This window comes from Pleurodeles waltl, chromosome 1_2, assembly GCF_031143425.1.
Source record: "Pleurodeles waltl isolate 20211129_DDA chromosome 1_2, aPleWal1.hap1.20221129, whole genome shotgun sequence".
Taxonomy (NCBI): Eukaryota; Metazoa; Chordata; class Amphibia; order Caudata; family Salamandridae; genus Pleurodeles; species Pleurodeles waltl.
This window is the reverse complement of record NC_090437.1, coordinates 1,015,532,816-1,015,551,447: the sequence shown is the minus strand read 5'-3', so window position 1 is coordinate 1,015,551,447 and position 18,632 is coordinate 1,015,532,816. Positions and strand designations below refer to the sequence as shown.

Sequence of the window (18,632 nt, the reverse complement as noted above, 5' to 3'; positions counted from 1 at the left end):
CTCTGCTTCTCCGAACAGACAACATTGCCACCATGTATTACTTCAACAAACAAGGGGGTACCAGATCCAGGACTGTCTACAGGGGCTCAAACAATCTGGCACTGGCTTCTAGCCAGGAACCTAACAATAGTGGCAACTCACCTTCCGGGCATACAGAATGTCCAAGCGGATGCCCTCAGCCGAGCAATGGACGAAAACCACGAGTGCGTTCTGCACAACGACGTCGTCCACTCCATCTTTTCCATGTGGGGTACCCCTTTCTATAGACCTATTCGCAACCCCAGAAAACAAAAAATGCCAAAACTTCACCTCCAGGTACTACCATCCAGGAACATTGGGGAATGCCCTGTGGATTAACTGGTCAGGAGCATTTCTTTACGCCTTTCCACCGCTTCCCCTGATAACGGCAGTCCTCCTCAAGCTGTTCCACTACGCCAAGATGATTCTCATTGCTCCAGAATGGCCACGTCAGTGGTGGTTTCCAGACCTTCACCGATCACTCAGTCCACACATCAGATTACCTTGCCGCCCGACCTTCTCACAATTTCAAGGCCAGATGAGACATCCCAACCTCTCGTCGTTGAATTTGGCAGCATGGCTCCTGAGCTAGTGCAGTATGGTCACCTTAATCTTCCTCAACACTGCATGGAGATTCTAAGGGAGGTGAAACGCCCTTCCACAAGAACAGCTTATGCCTTCAAATGGAAAAGGTTCTGCATGTGGTGTTCGGACAAGAACTTTGATCCAACAACATGCTGAGAAGAAGCTATTCTTCCATATTTGTTAAACCTGGCGAAGTCTGGCTTACAGTTGTCATCAGAGTACACCTGGCAGCACTAACAGCATATAGGAAAAGTTCTTCCCAATCCTCTTTCTTTAAAATTCCAATCATAAAAGATTTCCTAGAAGGTTTAAAAATGTTTTTTCCTCCTATTAGACGTCCATCTCCTCCATGGGAGCTTAATATAGTCCTTTTGCGTCTGATGCTACACCCTTTTGAACCAATACATAAAGCATCCCTCCAGCATCTCACCTGGAATCTGGTTGCAATCACTTCAGCTCGCAGGGTTAGTGAGATCCAGGTCCTTTGCGCTCAGGAACCTTATACTGTTTTTCATTCCTCGACAGTAGTAATGAGAACACATCCTAAATTTCTACCTAAAGTCATTTCAGACTTTCACGTAAACCAGACCATCTCCTTACTGACTTTCGTCCAAAATCCATCTACTCCTGCTGAGTGAACCCTACATTCTCTCGATGTAAAGAGGGTTTTAAAATTTTACTTGGGTAGAACAAAATCTTTGCGCAAATCACAACAGCTTTTTATTAACTATGGCCCAGTTAGAACAGGTCTGGCAACCTCCAAACAATCCTTATCCAGGTGGATTGTCTCATATCGTATTCTGTTATCAGTTGGCAAATAAATCCCTCGATGGTAGGCTTAAAGCCCATTCCACTAGGGGCTAAGCAGCAACTGCTGCTTTGAGAAACATTGTTAGCAGAAATATGCAAAGCGTCTACCTGGAGATCTGTCCTCACCTTTACTAAGCATTACTGTCTTGATTCAGATGCTCAGGTTGGACAGGCCTCTTAGGGTCAGATGTAGCAAAGGTTTTTCCCCATTCTGTGTCTATGGGAAAAAGTGTTTGTACATATGGCCCTTAATCTCTTTGCGTGATTTATTGTTTCTTTATTGTTCTGTTTACTCCACTGCGGTTATTGGGATGGGCTTGCTAATCTATTCAGTGCTTATGACTATACATTGAAATCCCCTATGAGAGAAGGAATAGTTTCTTACCTGTAACTCCAGTTCTCTCGTAGGGGTATTTCCATGATAGTCATAAGCAACCCTCCCACCCGGTGGAGTTGACATGATAACTATAATTCTAATGATATTGATAATGAAAGACTCAGATTTCATCATGTCATATTACAAGCCTACACAAAGAACTGAGGCAACTGCCTTTTGCTGTGCGTGATGGGATACAGGAAGACTTTCTCTTCTTAAAGGCACAGCTCTATTTACATTCTGTATAATGGCAGCCTATGGGCTACACTGCCTGCATTTTCATCCTTCTTTTGAAGTTGTAAAAAAGTTGGAAAAGATGTTTTCTACTACATTCCAGAATAAATGTTTTTAAAGGTAGATCTGTACTACAGTTTCCTTTTTTTTCCAACCAAAAGAATGAGCAATTTGGCCTTTGTAGCTTTTCCTCTAGGCTGCACATTGATGTTCTTAAGTGACTTTACAGGCCTTTTTCAAGAAAGGCAAACATCTACACTTAAGAATACACTTCAGAACAGTGCTCCGGGGTCCCCGCAGGTGTGCGTAACTTCAGTGCTTATGACTATCATGGAAATACCCCTACGAGAGAACTGGAGTTACAGGTAAGAAACTATTCCTTTTGCTTCAACACTACCCGCTATACTAAATGCAGTCCATCTAGTTTTGGCAGAATAGGGCAGGGAACAGCATGTTGAAACCCATACGGATTAAATGTGGTTCTCTTTTCATTAACAAAGGTTTTAGATCAGTTGTGTAAGTAAATGTACATTGGAAAATCAAACTTTCTGTATGAGCAATGTAGGAGGCTGGCTCAGTATATGGAGCACACCTATAGGTGAGGTACTTGTACTGAGTCCAGACAACTTAGTGATGTAAGTGGTTCCAGATAACCAGAGCGCTCAAGGGGTAGCTGTGAGCAGCTACGGCTTATCTAGGAGGGTATAAAGCAATTGCAAAGACCACATACATCAGTTGGTGATATACACATGATTGGTAGAAAAATGTTATTTTCTTAACCCCTTAGCTGCTGGGCCAATAAATCTCCCATCCCTTGTGCTTTGAGACTTTTTTTATTTTATTTTTTGCTAGCTATTTGGGGGGTAGCTTATGCTTAGGGCTCCATTACTTTTTTCCATACAAGGCATCCATGCCAAAATTGTGCCCCCTCCCCAGTATCCGGTGGATTTAAAAGGTACCCAGCGTTTGTGGATTCACCTGCAGAAGACCGAAAATAGGGAAAATATGCTCCAGATGAGTAGCTCGTTTTTCCCTAAATGCCATCCACAAACGGTTTGCTGTTCTAAACACTAACTTCCCAGCTTTCAGGAACATGCAGAGCTGAATTCAAAAACCTAATTTTGTACCACAGTTGGTATTTTTCCTAAGAGGTAGCCTATTTTCCCTAGTTTTGGACTCTCTACCTACTTCCAGTTTGTGGTGGAAACTAGTGTGAAACCCATTGGTGACGCAGAAAACTTCTACATTTCCGAAAAGTAGACAATTCATTCTAAATTCAGCAAAGGGTCATATGGGTAAATTGTAGGAAGGTGGCCTGGTGTTGCCAACCTTTAGTGTTGGCACCTTTATACCAGGTCCAGGCAACCCCTTTTAGCGATTAAAGATTGTCTAGGGAGCCAGGGCTATCTAGAAGTAGCTGTGGATGAGCAGCCAAGACTTATCTAGGAGACATGCAAAGCTTATACAATACCACCATAGTCACACAGTAACTTTTCACACAGAAGGAACTACAGTGTTACAAATAAAGGTACTTTATTACAGTAAAACTACATTAGATTATACTTACAGGCAGTCCTCCCAAACCCATGTGTAAGAACAGGACCCGACTAGAGGAACCCAACAGTGGATTCTGGAGGAAGAAGGACTTGCAAAAGAAGAGTCCAATTGGGGCAGGAGCTACTACCCACCCTTCTGTGAATGAAGATCTGGGTCGACTGGAGAAGACAGCTGTGGAATCCAGGAGCTGCAGAATAATCCTTGGAGTGGTGCAGATGTTGTTCTGCCTTCCTCAGCCTGAACTGGACAAGCAGCAGGAGGGCAGAAACCTGTCGGAAGGGCTGCACCAGTGCCGGCGGCCTGGAAGAAGAGGGGGGGCAGGGGGGGGGGGGATTTGCGGGGGGGGGCTTTTTTCCATTCAAAACTGGCCTTTATTTTTCAATGTGGGTAGTTAGATTTTTGGACCCTAGCTCAGTCTACACCTAGGGAAACCTAGCCATCGTGTACATTCACACCTTTTTCTTTAGCCAGAATCCCTTGCCACCCCCAAACTTAGACTTAACACATTTTCCTCAAATTTCTGTGATGGGAGGTTCTGGAATCTGCAGAGAGCCAAAAACTTCCTTCCATCTGGCATTCCCCCCGGTCTCCTGATAAAAATGGTTACTCACTTGAGCGAGTAAGCCAGGTGACTGCAACACGAAATAGATCAAATTACAATCCGGGCGCAGCACATTTTTCCACCCATGGGTAGCTCGAGATTCTTGACCCTAGTTCATCTGGCACCTAGGGAAACCTAGCCAACCTGTATATTTGTTTTAAAACTAGGCACCTAGGGGTGTGCAGGATAGGCTGACTTGAATGGCTTTCACCATTGTTTTTTTTTTTTTCTTTTTTTTTTTTCTTTACCCATAAATCCCTTGCAAACCTCAAACTTTGACATTTTCCTCACACTTCTGTGATGGAAAGTTCTGCAGTAAGCTAGAACCACCTTCTGGGCATTTCCCCAAGTCTCCCTTAAACAAACAAAACCTCATTTGTGTAGGTAGGCCAAGGGCCTGTGACAGGAAATGGCCTAAAACGTATTGTGGCGATAAAAACTAACGTGTACTAATTAGTCCTGGGATTGAGAACCATTTAAGGAAACCATCAAACCCAAACACTTCTGAAAACTTTAAATCAGTGGGAGTCCAGGGAGGTACCGCTTGTGTGGATTCCCCAATTTCTTTTCTTACGCAAAATACCCTGCAAAGGTAAAACATTGAATATAAACACTATTTTCCCTGCATTTCTATGATGTAAATTACAGGAATATGCAGGGATCCACAAACTTCTTAACACTCTGCTTTCCCTGACTTGTCCAGATCAAAACACTACCCCACTGGTGTGCCTGGGCCTAGTGCCTGACCCGAATGGATCACACAAGGGTCAATGGTTGTCCTTGCATGAGGGAGATCAGGTGTATAGGAGTGAAGTTGTTAGAACCTCCCATTAATGTCAATGGGGACCTTAGTTGTCTAGCTGCTGTCCAGGCCCATGGACCAGGTTTGTGGAACTCAAGTGTGGATTCCGGATGAAGAAGCTCGAAGGAAAGAGGGGGCAGCTTACAGGCGTCTCAGGGATGCCCAAGGAGTCCAGGAAGGCATGCCCACCTTTTCTTGGAGATGCTTTCCTGAGGAATTGTCTTTGTGGAAGTGCAGCTGTGGTGTCCAGGTGATGCAGACACATCCCAGGAGTTGTCCACAAGCTGGTCGTTGGAGTACAGGGACGGTCAGTGGTCATGAAGGCGGTCATGAAGGCCACCATGAAGCCTTGGGAAATGCAAGAAAGGATTGCATGGAGTGTCGATGGATTTGGGGACCAGCAAGGTCCAAGGGACTCCAACTTTGTAGGTAAGCCGGGCCAGCCCTCAATCAGGAGAGCCAGCAGGAGTCATTGAAACACCAGGAAGATATTCTGGAAGCAGGCACAGGGAGTCAGAGGGGTCTTAGCAGTGAAACAGGATGGATGCATCATTCTGGGAGTTGTGATGCTGGGGGCTGGGGCTTCTTGGATCTAGGAGGTCTTCAGACTGAAGAGTCAGCAATCTTTGGCAAAGACAAACTGATGCAATGCACAGGGGTTCCAGCCAAGCAGCTCCAGCAAGGGACCACAGATTTCTCAGGTGTAATAAAGCTAGGTCAGACCTCTGGAGAGCCACAGAACTATTACCTGTGTTGTAGAGTCTGTGGGACAGCAGGATCCATAAACTGGTCGTCATCGAAATCCTGCAGATGCAGTGGAGTGACTCCATTACAAGGGATTCCTTCTTGCTGTCTTAAGTACAGACAGGGTCCTTGTGACTCTGGAGTGTGCATGGCCTCGGAGGTTGCAGTGGGGGTCCTCTTACTAGTTGTAGTCTTGTCTTGGTTACTGGCAAGGTCTAGCAGCAGTTCCAGTGTCCTGGTTGCAGGAGTCTTGCAGACAAATCTAAGGTTCCACCCTTCAGGGGAGCTCTTACGTAACCCTTTGGGGAGGGGGGTGGGGTTGGGGGTTTGAAAGCTTCTGCAGTGGCCCACCGATCAGGGACGCTCATCTGGTGTACTGACTTGTCAGATGCTCCCAGGGGCTTATGCTCATCTTATTTCCAAGATGGTATAATCAAGTGGCCACCTGCCATATCTCTGGGCACCTCCCCAGGGGAGTAGCTGGACAAGGGTGTGGTTAATCCCCTGTTTTGTGTGGTTTCGTGCCAGAGCAGGAGACAGGAGTTCCTGCACTGGAGTAAACTGGTTTATGCATGGAGGGCACCAAATGTGCACTTCAAAGCAGTCTAGTGGCGCCCAGGATCACCCCCACCCTATCCCAGAGACCCCTATTTCTAAAGGAGGTAGTAACACCGCTCCACCACAGGAAATTCTGTTCTGCCTTCCCCTGCCAGAGTTAACCGCAGCAGGAGGGCAGAACCGTGTCGAGTTGACAGCAGTACTGGCTAGCATACAAACCCTGCAAGGCTGCACAGGTGGTTATGGTGGTTCGGGGGGGAGGGGTAGGATCCTCTAAGGAGCCACCACAGTACATGGTATCATGCAACTGACACTAAAATCTGTGTAGTTTCATGATTCAAACATGACTAGGTTTGGTGACTCCCTTATGTAATTCAACATCTCATGTTGACCAGTGTCCACTACATACCTTATAATGCCTTCCCCACACTTACAGAGCCCAGAAAATGGGGTATGTGGGGGGGGGGGGGGGGCATATGCTCATGCAGGGGCCCTTACACTTGGACATGCACCCAGCCCTTGGGCTAAAGTATGCCAATTGCAGGGTGTAAATTGCTTGCCAACTAAATTATAGGGAGAGAACATGGACACTGGAGCCTGGTTAACAGGATCCCAGTGTACTGCGATCATAACACACTGATACCAGGCAAAACGTAGGGGAAAGTGTCAAAGGTCCTACAAGCACTAGTCCCTTACATCATTTAAAAAAAAAATCTGATTCGGACACAGCTGGATATTTTTTTTTTTTTTTTTTTTAATGCAGTCCTATTTAGGTAGGAAATCTTGGCATCGTCTTGCTCTGGTTTCACCAATGAGTTTATTCCAAGCAAGTTGTGGTTGAAACAAAATACTAGATCTGAAGGGTCTCACTACCACTCCCTTCCCCCAAAATACCAATTGCTTGCAACTGTGACGTCACACCTGTGCTTGACCCGGACACATTTCCCAGTTGGGAGGTAGGAGAGTGTAGGACACTGCAGGACCTCTTTGTGGGAGGCACCTTTAAACCCGTTGAACAATGTAAAGCAAACCTCAAGCCCCACTAACTGTTACTACTGCACTACTACCAGATGCACCACTGGGCAGTGTACTCTCCCAGTACTCAAGTTGCTACTTGGGCATTCCGCACTCACCCATATTGAACACAAGCATGCTAGCACCTCAGAGGGAATTGCACCCTTTATTCAAAACATTGGGAGACTACATGCTGCTATATCCCCAAGACCAATAGAAGCAGGAGACTGCTTATAAGCTCATGGTTCAGTTGTATTACACCCAACACTCTAACAGAATTTACTCCACCACAACCCCCCCACCCCACCTGCTTGATGGTTCACACGTCTTTGGCGCATGTTGGCAGTGAAGTACCTATCTCCCATTCGCCCAGCCTGAATCCTGTTCCTGTGTACTTGGCAACAACTACTTGATTACTTTATTCGTCTTGAGTTCACTTGCTTCACCCCACCCAAACTAAAGCTGTACAGCTATTTGACTAAACAGCTCTTCAGCAGTGGGGATAATAGCAATGCATGCTGCATTCCTGGGTACTCCACACTGATCTTCCTCCATCATCAGCAGGGCCTCCTCAAGCACCACTGTGAAGTTGTTACTGTACGGGGGCCTTCTGAGGCACATTTTGGTTCTCGTTTGACAGACATCTAGTTCTGCTTCTTGGCTTGAGGTATTTTCTGTGGGTACCCCTGCATGGCATATTCTGTAACCCTTTTGCCTGTCACTGCAAGGTGGCATCTGGGCTTTGTTACAGGCAGCAGTCTTGAAATGCCATTCTAACTAAGTCTACGTATTTATTTGAGGACTTGTTTTATGAAAGATTTCAACCAAAAACATACTTGGTCTGAGATACCTTAATGTCTTACAAACTTTGCAAATGTTCTATTGCAGTATTGTTTCTAGTTTTCTGCTTAAGGTTACAGCTGTACTTTCTCTTTTAGGTTGATGATAAAGTGAACTATCATTTCATTTTGTTCACCTGTGTGGATGACAACCTCTTTGAATTGGGTAAGTGATCAGTTAACACCTTTTGGTCCTAGAGTATTGTGGTCCTCTAAGGATGGACGTAAAATGAGCTCTACAGAATTTACTTAAACAGTAAAACCACCAGCATTTTACTTGTTACAACATAGGCTGTTCAGTTCTCTGTGCTAAAAAAAAATGCCCAATTCCTTTGCACTTTCCATTCATAGGAAGAAAATTATTTTTGGTCTCTGTGCTTGGATAGTTGGATTTTTTTTTTTTTTTTTTTTTTTTTTCTCCAACATTGGATCATTTGTAGATGTTTGTTTCCTATCTTGCTGGGAGTCTCATGATAACCATATGTAGCTGTAGAGAACATGCTATTAGAAAAGATAAAATTATCTTCTCTCGTAGGGGATTTCCATGTATAGTCATAAGCATTGAATAGTTCCGCGCGCCTGCGGGGACCCCGGAGCACTGATGTGAAGTATATTCTTAAGTGCAAACACCAGCCGTTTAAAGAAAAGGTCTGTCAAAAAACACTTAAGAATAACATTGTGCAGCCTATGTGAACAGCTACACAGGCCAAATTGTTGAAAAGAAAATCAATAGTAGTGTAAATTCATGTTCAAACACCTATTTATTCTAGAAATGTAATAACAAATACATTCTCATACTTTATTTACACCTCTGATGAGAATAAAACAATGCAGGGCAGTGTAGCCCATAGGCTGCCATTATACAGAATGTAAATAGAGCTGTGCCTTTAAGAAAAGTAAAGTCTTCCTGTTTCCCATCATGCACAGCAAAAGGCAGTTGCCTCAGTTCTTTTTTCCGGCTCCTGCTGACAGGACCCTGAAGCATTGAGCTCTACCTCACAAAAGCTTTTGTGACAGAAATTCATTGAAATATCTTCTGAATTTCATTTTCACTCGACGTTTTTACCTTTGAGTGATCATTTTCTACTGATTTCTGTTAAATTCTGACAGAATTTTGAGGTTTTTCTAGTTAGAAATGCCTTCACTTTTTGATAAATGTCCTTCTTGTGGAAGAAAGAAGGCTAAAACAGATTCACATAGGGTCTGTATAATTTGTCTTCCATCCAGCCACAAACCGGAGTCGTGTGACATCTGTAAAACCTTCTCTAGAAGAACCCTTCGTGACAGAGAGAAGATCCGACTCCAGGCGAAAGAGGACAGGAGAAAAAGTGGCCATTCCACTACAGAGCGAGGAGAAGGTCAGACTTCTACCAGGGCTCAACCTGTTTCCTCCATGACTCCTCCCAGACCTGCTGAAAAACGACATAGATCTCCGACGACGTCGAGAGCGTCGACGTCGAAGCAGGGAACGGCGCCAACATGTTCGCCGTCGAGGAGTGCTTCGCCGGCGAGAAAACGACATCGTTCGCCGTCGACAGCTATTTCGCCGTCGAGGCGGCGAAGACACCCGACGTCGAGAGGATCTGGGTCGCTGTCGACACGGCGAACACAGTCCACGCCAAGGAGATCCGAGTCGGGCTCGCCGTCGACACGGCGAGGGAGATCGCCGTCGAGAGAGAGTGTTCACCGTCGGAGGCGTTCACCGTCACTGCATCGACGTCGAGGTTCGTCGTCGAGAGGTTCTCAGCGGCGAGACGAGTCGACGTCTAGAGGCACTCGGCGTCACCGCAGTTCGACGTCGAGGAGTGCTTCGACGTCGAGAAGACCATCTAAGAGGCCTAGAAGGGTTTATACAACCTCAGAATCCTCGGCCTCGCTTATCCTACTTCCAGCATCACCACAGCTCTCACAAAGGCAGTCGCCTTTACCACAGACGCCGGTAACACCTACGGCTCCTCTTCCGGCGCCTCCTCCAGAACCTGTTCCGAGGACTCCAACGCGATCTGCAGGGCGTTCTGGTTATTCCTCGAGGCGTACATCTACCTCAAGGCACCGTCGTCAATCACATCATGGACATTCTTCATCGTCCACACGAGACTACTCTCCAACCTTATCAGACTCACCATCCCCAAGAGTGTCTCCCATAGATGATGTCAACACATTTCAGGAGGTCTTAGTGAGAGGGGCAACCAAGCTGAATATCCCGCTAGCAGCTCCAGCCCAATCGACATCAGTAATCTTTGAGACCTTGCATCAAAGGACATCTTCACGACCTTTACTTCCACTGGTTCCGGGTCTTATTGAACCGGCAATGGACATTTTTCTCACGCCGGCTACAACAAAGTCTGCTCCTTCCAGACTCATTAAAAAGTACCGTCCACCAGAGCAAGATCCTCTATTCTTGAGGTCGGACCCAGTACCAGACTCGGTAGTTATAGTGGCAGCGAAGAAATCGCATTCGACGTCACCGTCTTCCTCTGCTCCCCCAGACAAAGAAAGCAGAAAGATCGATGCTGCAGGAAGAAAAGTATGCTCGACGGCATCTATCACCATGAAAGCAGCCAGTGCCACTGCTTTATTAGGGAGATATGATCGATCCCTCTGGGACTCTATACTACAGTTCTCAGAGCATCTCCCTAGGGACAAAAGGGAAGATTTCCTAGAGGTCGTGAGCGAGGGAGCAATGGTTTCTAACCAGATCATAAGTGCTGCGGCAGATGCTTCAACTCTATCCGCACATAACTATGCTCATGGTATAGCGCTCAGGAGACATGCATGGCTGCGGCTTACATCGCTTAAACCCGAAGCACAGCAGAGGATACAGAACCTGCCTTTCTCAGGCTCCACTTTATTCGGCTCTCATGCCGATGATGAGATGGCCAGAATGAAGTCGGAACTGGATACCTTAAAAGCGGTAGGCATAGAGCGACCTAAAGAACAGCGAAAGGGATTCCGCCCATATCAAAGAAGACTGTTCACCCACAGGTATCAGGCTCCACATTGGTCGTCTTCACGCCCTCAGCAGCAGCAGCAGCATCAGAGGGGCTTCTCCAGAAAGTCGACAAGGGGTCGTTCAACACCTCAGACCCAGACACCTCGACAAACTCCCACGTCTAGGCCCTGAATCTTTGCTTCCCCCTCCTCCGTTACCCACTCCGGTAGGGGGAAGTATCTCAAATCATCTAGACGAGTGGCTACGCATCACAACAGACGCCTGGGTATTGAATATTGTGAGACATGGTTACGCTCTCAGATTCACCAGTTCTCCACCATCTGTTCCACCCAAAACAGCCAACCACCATCTCGAAGCTCTGCAGTTAGAGGTCAATATCCTATTGCAAAAAAGAGCCATAGAACCCGTTCCCATCAGCCAACATGGGAAGGGGATTTATTCGAGATATTTCCTTGTACAGAAAAAAGACAAACAAGAGTTTCGTCCCATCTTAGATCTGAGGACAGCAAACAAATGGATTCGCAAAGAAAAATTCAGGATGTTAGCCTTACACCAAATTTACCCACATTTACGTCAGGGCGACTGGCTATGTGCGATAGATCTTTGCGACGCTTACTTCCATATATCAGTAGCCAAGAAACATCGAAAATTCCTAAGGTTCACTGTCGGGAAACGCCATTACCAATTTGCAGTTCTACCGTTCGGCCTAAAATCAGCGCCAAGGACTTTTTCCAAATGCATGGCGGTAGTAGCCGCCCACTTGAGGAAACAGCGAATATTCGTCTATCCCTATCTAGACGATTGGCTCATAAAGGCCTCCAGCTATCTCGAGGCACAGCAGCATTTCGAATGGACTCTACAACTGCTACAAAAACTTGGTCTTCAAGTCAATCCTCTGAAATCAACAGCAACACCTGTTCAGAGGTTGCATTACTTAGGGGCCATTGTAGATACCAAGCTAGGAAAGGTGTTTCCTTCGGAGGAACGACGGTTATCGATTCTCCAAAAGTGCAAACAACTGCAGGAAAGACCTCAAGCCACTGCAAGAATAATAGCTTCTCTACTGGGCTCGATGGCGTCTTGTATCCATCTGGTTCCCAATGCTCGTCTCCATATGAGACCATTGCAGGAAAATCTAGAGGATCAGTGGTGTCAACTGAGGGACGATGGGGAGAACAAAGTCCTGCTGTCTCCTCACACCCTACAATCCCTCAAGTGGTGGTGTTTGCCCAGCAATCTCTTGGTGGGGATTCCGTTCCAACAACGACCTCCATCTCAAACCATCGTAACAGATGCGTCACTGCTCGGATGGGGGGCGCACATGGAACATCTTCGAGTCCAAGGCGAGTGGTCACAGAAAGAGTCTCTCTATCACATCAACCTGCTGGAACTTCGCGCAGTCCACCTTGTGCTCAAAGCCTTCCTTCCCTCTCTGAGAACGGAAACTCTCCTTCAGACAGACAACGTGGCCACTATGTACTACGTGAACAAACAAGGAGGCACCAGGTCCAGAATTTTATCCAGAGAGGCCCAGACAATCTGGCATTGGCTTCTAGCCAGGAACCTGTCGCTAGTGGCAACTCACCTGCCCGGCATCCAGAATGTTCAAGCGGATGCCCTCAGTCGGGTAATAAGCGAGAACCACGAATGGGTACTACACGACGACGTCGTTCATTCCATTTTCGCACTCTGGGGTACCCCTTCTACAGACCTATTCGCAACCCCAGAAAACAAAAAATGCCAAAACTTCGCCTCCAGATATTACCATCCAGGGACACTGGGGAATGCCCTATGGATAAGCTGGTCAGGGGCATTTCTTTACGCCTTTCCACCGCTTCCCCTGATTCCGGCAGTTCTCCAGAAGCTGTCCAATGCTCAGACCAAAATGATCCTAATTGCTCCGGAGTGGCCACGCCAGTGGTGGTTCCCAGACCTTCTTCACCGGTCACTCAAACCACACATCAGGCTACCATATCGCCCGGACCTTCTCACGAAGTTCAGAGGGCAGATATCTCATCCCAACCCCTCATCGTTGAGTTTGGCAGCATGGCTCCTGAGCTAGTGCAATATGGACATTTGAACTTACCTCAGGACTGTATGGAAATTCTGAGGGAAGCAAAACGCCCTTCCACACGATCAGCCTATGCAAGCAAGTGGAAGAGATTCTGCATTTGGTGTTTACACAACAACATTGACCCGGTTTCTTGTGGAGAACAATCTATCTTACCATACTTGTTAAGTTTGGCAAAATCGGGCTTACAACTGTCGTCAATAAAAGTTCACTTGGCGGCGATAACAGCATACAGAAAGAGTCCTTCACAAACTTCCTTTTTTCGGATTCCGATTATTAAGGATTTCCTAGAGGGTTTAAAAAAGGTTTTTCCTCCCATTAGAAAGCCTTCTCCTCCATGGGAACTGAACGTTGTCTTATCACGTCTGATGCTGCCGCCATTCGAGCCGATACACAAGGCATCGCTGCAGCATCTCACATGGAAAGCTGCTTTTCTGGTGGCAATCACTTCAGCGCGTAGGGTCAGCGAAATCCAGGCCCTTTGCGCTCAGGAACCCTACACGGTTTTTCATTCTGCAAAAGTGGTAATGAGAACTCATCCAAAATTTCTACCTAAGGTAGTCTCCGACTTCCATGTGAACCAAACAATTTCATTACCGACTTTCTTTCAGAATCCAGCTACTCCTGCTGAGAGAACTCTGCACTCTCTGGATGTAAAGAGAGTATTGAAATTTTACTTGGACAGGACAAAAAGCTTACGAAAATCACAACAGCTTTTTATTAACTATGGCCCAATCAGAACAGGTTTGGGCACATCTAAACAATCTTTATCCAGGTGGATTGTTTCATGTATAATGTTATGTTATCAGTTAGCAAACAAATCCCTTGGTGGTAGACCAAAAGCCCACTCGACCAGAGGGAAAGCAGCTACTGTAGCCTTGATGAGAAATGTCCCTTTGGCAGAAATATGCAAGGCTGCCACTTGGAGGTCGGTCCATACCTTTACTAAGCATTACTGCCTTGATACAGACGCTAGGGCAGATGCTCAGGTTGGACAGGCTTTGCTCAAGAATTTGTTTGCATGATTCATGTTTTTCTCAGTATTCTTATATCGACTCCACCGCGGCTATGGGGATGGGCTTGCTACTCTATTTAATGCTTATGACTATACATGGAAATCCCCTACGAGAGAAGGAATGGTTTCTTACCTGTAACTCCAGTTCTCTCGTAGGGGTATTTCCATGATAGTCATAAGCAACCCTCCCTCCTCCCCGGTGGAGTTGACATAGAACATGAATATTATGGAGGTGGGTACTCCAACAAATGTTTTGTTTTTTCTTCATGTCAGGTAATAGCCTCCAAAAAAGAACTGAGGCAACTGCCTTTTGCTGTGCATGATGGGAAACAGGAAGACTTTACTTTTCTTAAAGGCACAGCTCTATTTACATTCTGTATAATGGCAGCCTATGGGCTACACTGCCCTGCATTGTTTTATTCTCATCAGAGGTGTAAAAGTATGAGAATGTATTTGTTATTACATTTCTAGAATAAATAGGTGTTTGAACATGAATTTACACTACTATTGATTTTCTTTTCAACAATTTGGCCTGTGTAGCTGTTCACATAGGCTGCACAATGTTATTCTTAAGTGTTTTTTGACAGACCTTTTCTTTAAACGGCTGGTGTTTGCACTTAAGAATATACTTCACATCAGTGCTCCGGGGTCCCCGCAGGCGCGCGGAACTATTCAATGCTTATGACTATCATGGAAATACCCCTACGAGAGAACTGGAGTTACAGGTAAGAAACCATTCCTTCACTTTTATCTAACAAGCGCCTCACTGCAAAAGCTCCAGACTAGCCAGTGACGTGGAGCTATCATTTCCATTTCCCCTCCCCCCAGTGGTTACCAAGCTTCTGTTTTAGAGCACCATTATGAAAGATATATTGCACGTCTTGGAAGGATGAGAAAGTTTGTCTTCCAGGGGACGCTCATCAATGGTCATAAGCACTGAATATTCCAGTCCTCGTGGGGACCCTGGAGCAGATGAGATAGACAATGTATATGTAGCACATAAGATGGTCTCTAATGTTAAAAACCTACATGCAGCCTATATTAAAAAGGTAAAACATATCTAATATTAGTTTCCCTTTCCTTTAATAACCATCGCAAAAGACTCCTGACATTTCGGTAAATCAGAAAATAGGAGACCTAGACTGCCATCCTTTCTTTTATTAAAGAACAGTAATGAAAAACGACAGTTTTAGCCAAAAGGCTGTGTTCAGGTTAACATGGTAAATCAAATGGCACCATGCCTTTAAGTACTCTAGGACCTGCAGTATCCCATTATGCCATTGATCAAAACCCATTTGTTTGCTATAGTGTGCCACTCTTAAGTGTGACGATGCTTCCCTGCACCGGAGCAGAAGACTGAAGAGGGAGTCCGGGATTCATTACTTTGTCTGCATTTTGAAAGAGGAAGAGGAAGGTTGGGAAGTACTTTCAACTTCCTGGATGTCAAGGATAGTGATGTGACCGGGTTTATTGTTACTCCAGTATTGGAACTTACATAGATTCACATGCTTGAATCCTTCCCTGTCGTCAAGATGGGAGTCCCCGGTACCTTGGTAATCTATCCAAGTCTTTATGTAAAGGACCAAACTGCAGCATTAACCAATCTGATAACCCCATTCTCTAGAACCCTCCTGAGAGAAGCTCCAGTACCTCGGATTTTCTACAGCACGTTGTGCTAGGGCGTTTCCTGAGCGCTGCTCATTTTGTTCCTTTCGGAGTAGATTTTGCCACTACATGTGAATTTGAGTGTTTATTCACTCCATTTCTGGAGCCTGACATTATTAGCATAATGTCTGACAGAGGAAAAGTCTCTTCAGAGCCTGCAGTACACGTGGAAAGAAAAGCCTCCACTCTGAGGATCCACATAGACTGTATATAGCCTCTATCCTGAACATTCTGCTGCTGAATGCAAGGTATATCATACCTTGTCCTCAAACCTTAAAGGATAGAGAGGGAAGACTGCTTATATGGCTCAAAGCTTAAAACAAGGAAGAACCCTGTCTCAGATTCTGACAGTGAGGAATCTTCCTGGTCTTCTAAGAAATGCCAAGAGACAAAGATCGCCACTCTGAAAAGGGTTCAGGACAACCCTCAAACATTAAAAAAAGACTTCACAGGGGTCTGAAGGCTGCAGTCTCATCACTTCATGCAAGGTAGTCTAAACATCGGCCTTCAACTTCAAAGGTGTTTTAATCTTCCTCAGAGCCTTCCACACCTCCACCAAAAGTTTACTACTTTCAGAAAGCCTTCTTCAGCCCTGGGTGAGACTGTTGATGAATACTGTACCATCAACTGAGTCATTGTCAACCAGAACATACACCATGGCTGCTTCAATGACAACCACAGCGACAGTTTCAGCCTCTCTACTGTTTCCTGCTCGTCTGACTTCTACGCCAACAGTAACTAAACCCAGACCGTCGACGTTGAAGATAAGTGTCATTGAGGATTCAGATGACCACAGCATAATCTGCAACAGCGTTGACTAAGACCAGAGGCAGACCCTAGCAGATGGATGCGACCTAGTCGATGGCACAGTCAACACCATCTATGTAAAAAAAATTCAGGCTTTGACTGGAAAAGGGGCTTTAACTCCTCATGCCACATCCCCATGTAAGGTCACACCTTTAATTCAGGCCCATCTTTAGGAGGCTTCTGAAGGGCCATTTGGGGCAGCCCATAGTCCTTCCCAGCTCCATGTTAAGTGTCTGGAAGATGAAGAGGAATATTACCAGTAGTATCCTCCTCAGACCAACCAGGTGTGCCAGAAGATATGATCTGTATACCAAGTTCCCTATCTCTGATCTGTACCGCTTGTCAGACTACAAGAAAAGGCTTCTGTCTGCACCAGTCTGAAAAAATCCCAATGGCACCTCCAGCTGTACCTGCCACCCCAGTACCACAGCCTATATTGTCCTCTAGATCTGTGAGGAGTACCCCGCAGAAAACATTCATGCAGGTTATGTACTCTCTGGATGAGGAGAGTCAAAGAGCTTCAGGATGCGCATTATGATTGGGACAACTACATATTGCCAACCCCTTAATTTTGATCGCCAACTCCGGTAGACTCTCCCTTGGGAGACATTAGGGGTTTCCATAGTCTGCTTGAAAGAGCAGCAAAGATTTGAGTTGCCCATGCCATCTAAGCAGATGGACTGCTTTTTATACGATTTCAAGGAGCCTTTTCAAAAGTGTACGCTCCATACCTATAGGTTACATCTGGGAGGAAGGTCTAAAGGTAATGAAAAATCCAGCTACTGTGACAGTGGTCTTACCAAGGTTAGACAAAAAATATAAGGCTCCGGAAGACGCTCCAACTTGTCTCATTAGTTACCCGAAGCCAGACTGTCATAACCCAGGCGCGCAGAGGTGTTAAAAAATAAATAAAATAATTATATATATATATATATATCCATCCATCGCCAATGTCATCACCCCTGACAAGGAAGGTAGAAGGCTGGACAACATTGGGAAGCATTTCTCCTCTGTCAGGGCTCAGTGAGAGCAGTAAACTTGTTTGCTATTTTGGGCAGATACAACAGGCAACTGTGGCCTGATATTGCTCTGTATCTGGACCACCTTATGAAAGATTCTAAGGCGGAAGTAAAGAAAATCCTATTTGCTGGGGAGCACACCTCAGCTGAGGTTATAGATTGCGCAGTGGATATTGCTACCACTGCTTTTTGATCATTAGCAGGTGTGGGGGGGGGGGGGGCAGTGCTCAGACAGCACAGCTGGCTTAAGGCAACTTCCTTTTGACTGGAAGTACAAAATAAAGTATTGGACCTCCTGTTTGATGGGGAGGCTCTTTTCGGCAAACACGTGAAGGAAGCCTTGCGAGCGATTAAAAATTGATACTGCCAGGTCATTGGGGACCCTGCAATTCAAAAAGTTGCCTTTTTGAGTCTCCAGGGGTTGAGGAGTGCAAGGCTCCACTGGGCTCCTACATTAATCTCTTCTGCTGCTGGCCGTTGGAACCTATGCTGGACTTCACAGGAACCAAACAGGCCTGCAGCTCCCAAACAGCCTCACCTTGCAACATTGTTTCTCCAGCTCCTTCCAGCAATTGTCACATTGCCACAGCTGTGCATCCTCTGGGGTGAGCAGGACTTGAGCTGCACCAAAGAAGCAAGAGGGTGTCTCCCTTTGAGCATCTGCAGGCACCTAAAAGCAACAACGTCCAGCTGCTGGGATCTGCTCGCCACTAGAACTGTGTGGATCCTCCAACACAGGTGTTGGTTCGGAGTGGGCTGCTTGGTCTTCTCTGTCTTCTATCCAACTTGGTAGACTGTGAGTCCTTGGAGGACAGAATCCCTCTGCACTGTGACTCTTGCAACAACCAAGGCTTGTTGACTTCTGCTTCGAAGGATCTTCTTGCTCCAAGTAGCCCCAGCCTCCAGCACTTTACCCTTGCAAGGACAGTCCCCTCTCTGCTTCTGTAGCAGCGTGGGACTCCAG

General features: G+C 46.0%; 1 protein-coding gene across 1 annotated transcript in view; it reads left to right on the top strand.

Moving 5' to 3' along the window:
* The window catches only part of UCHL1 (ubiquitin C-terminal hydrolase L1), a 432,125-nt gene that overhangs the window by 253,460 nt on the left and 160,033 nt on the right, over window positions 1-18,632 (top strand). Inside the window, exon 5 of the mRNA XM_069201862.1 lies at window positions 8,238-8,304. Coding sequence (XP_069057963.1) covers window positions 8,238-8,304 — 67 coding nt within the window. The remainder of the gene's footprint in view (window positions 1-8,237; window positions 8,305-18,632) is intronic.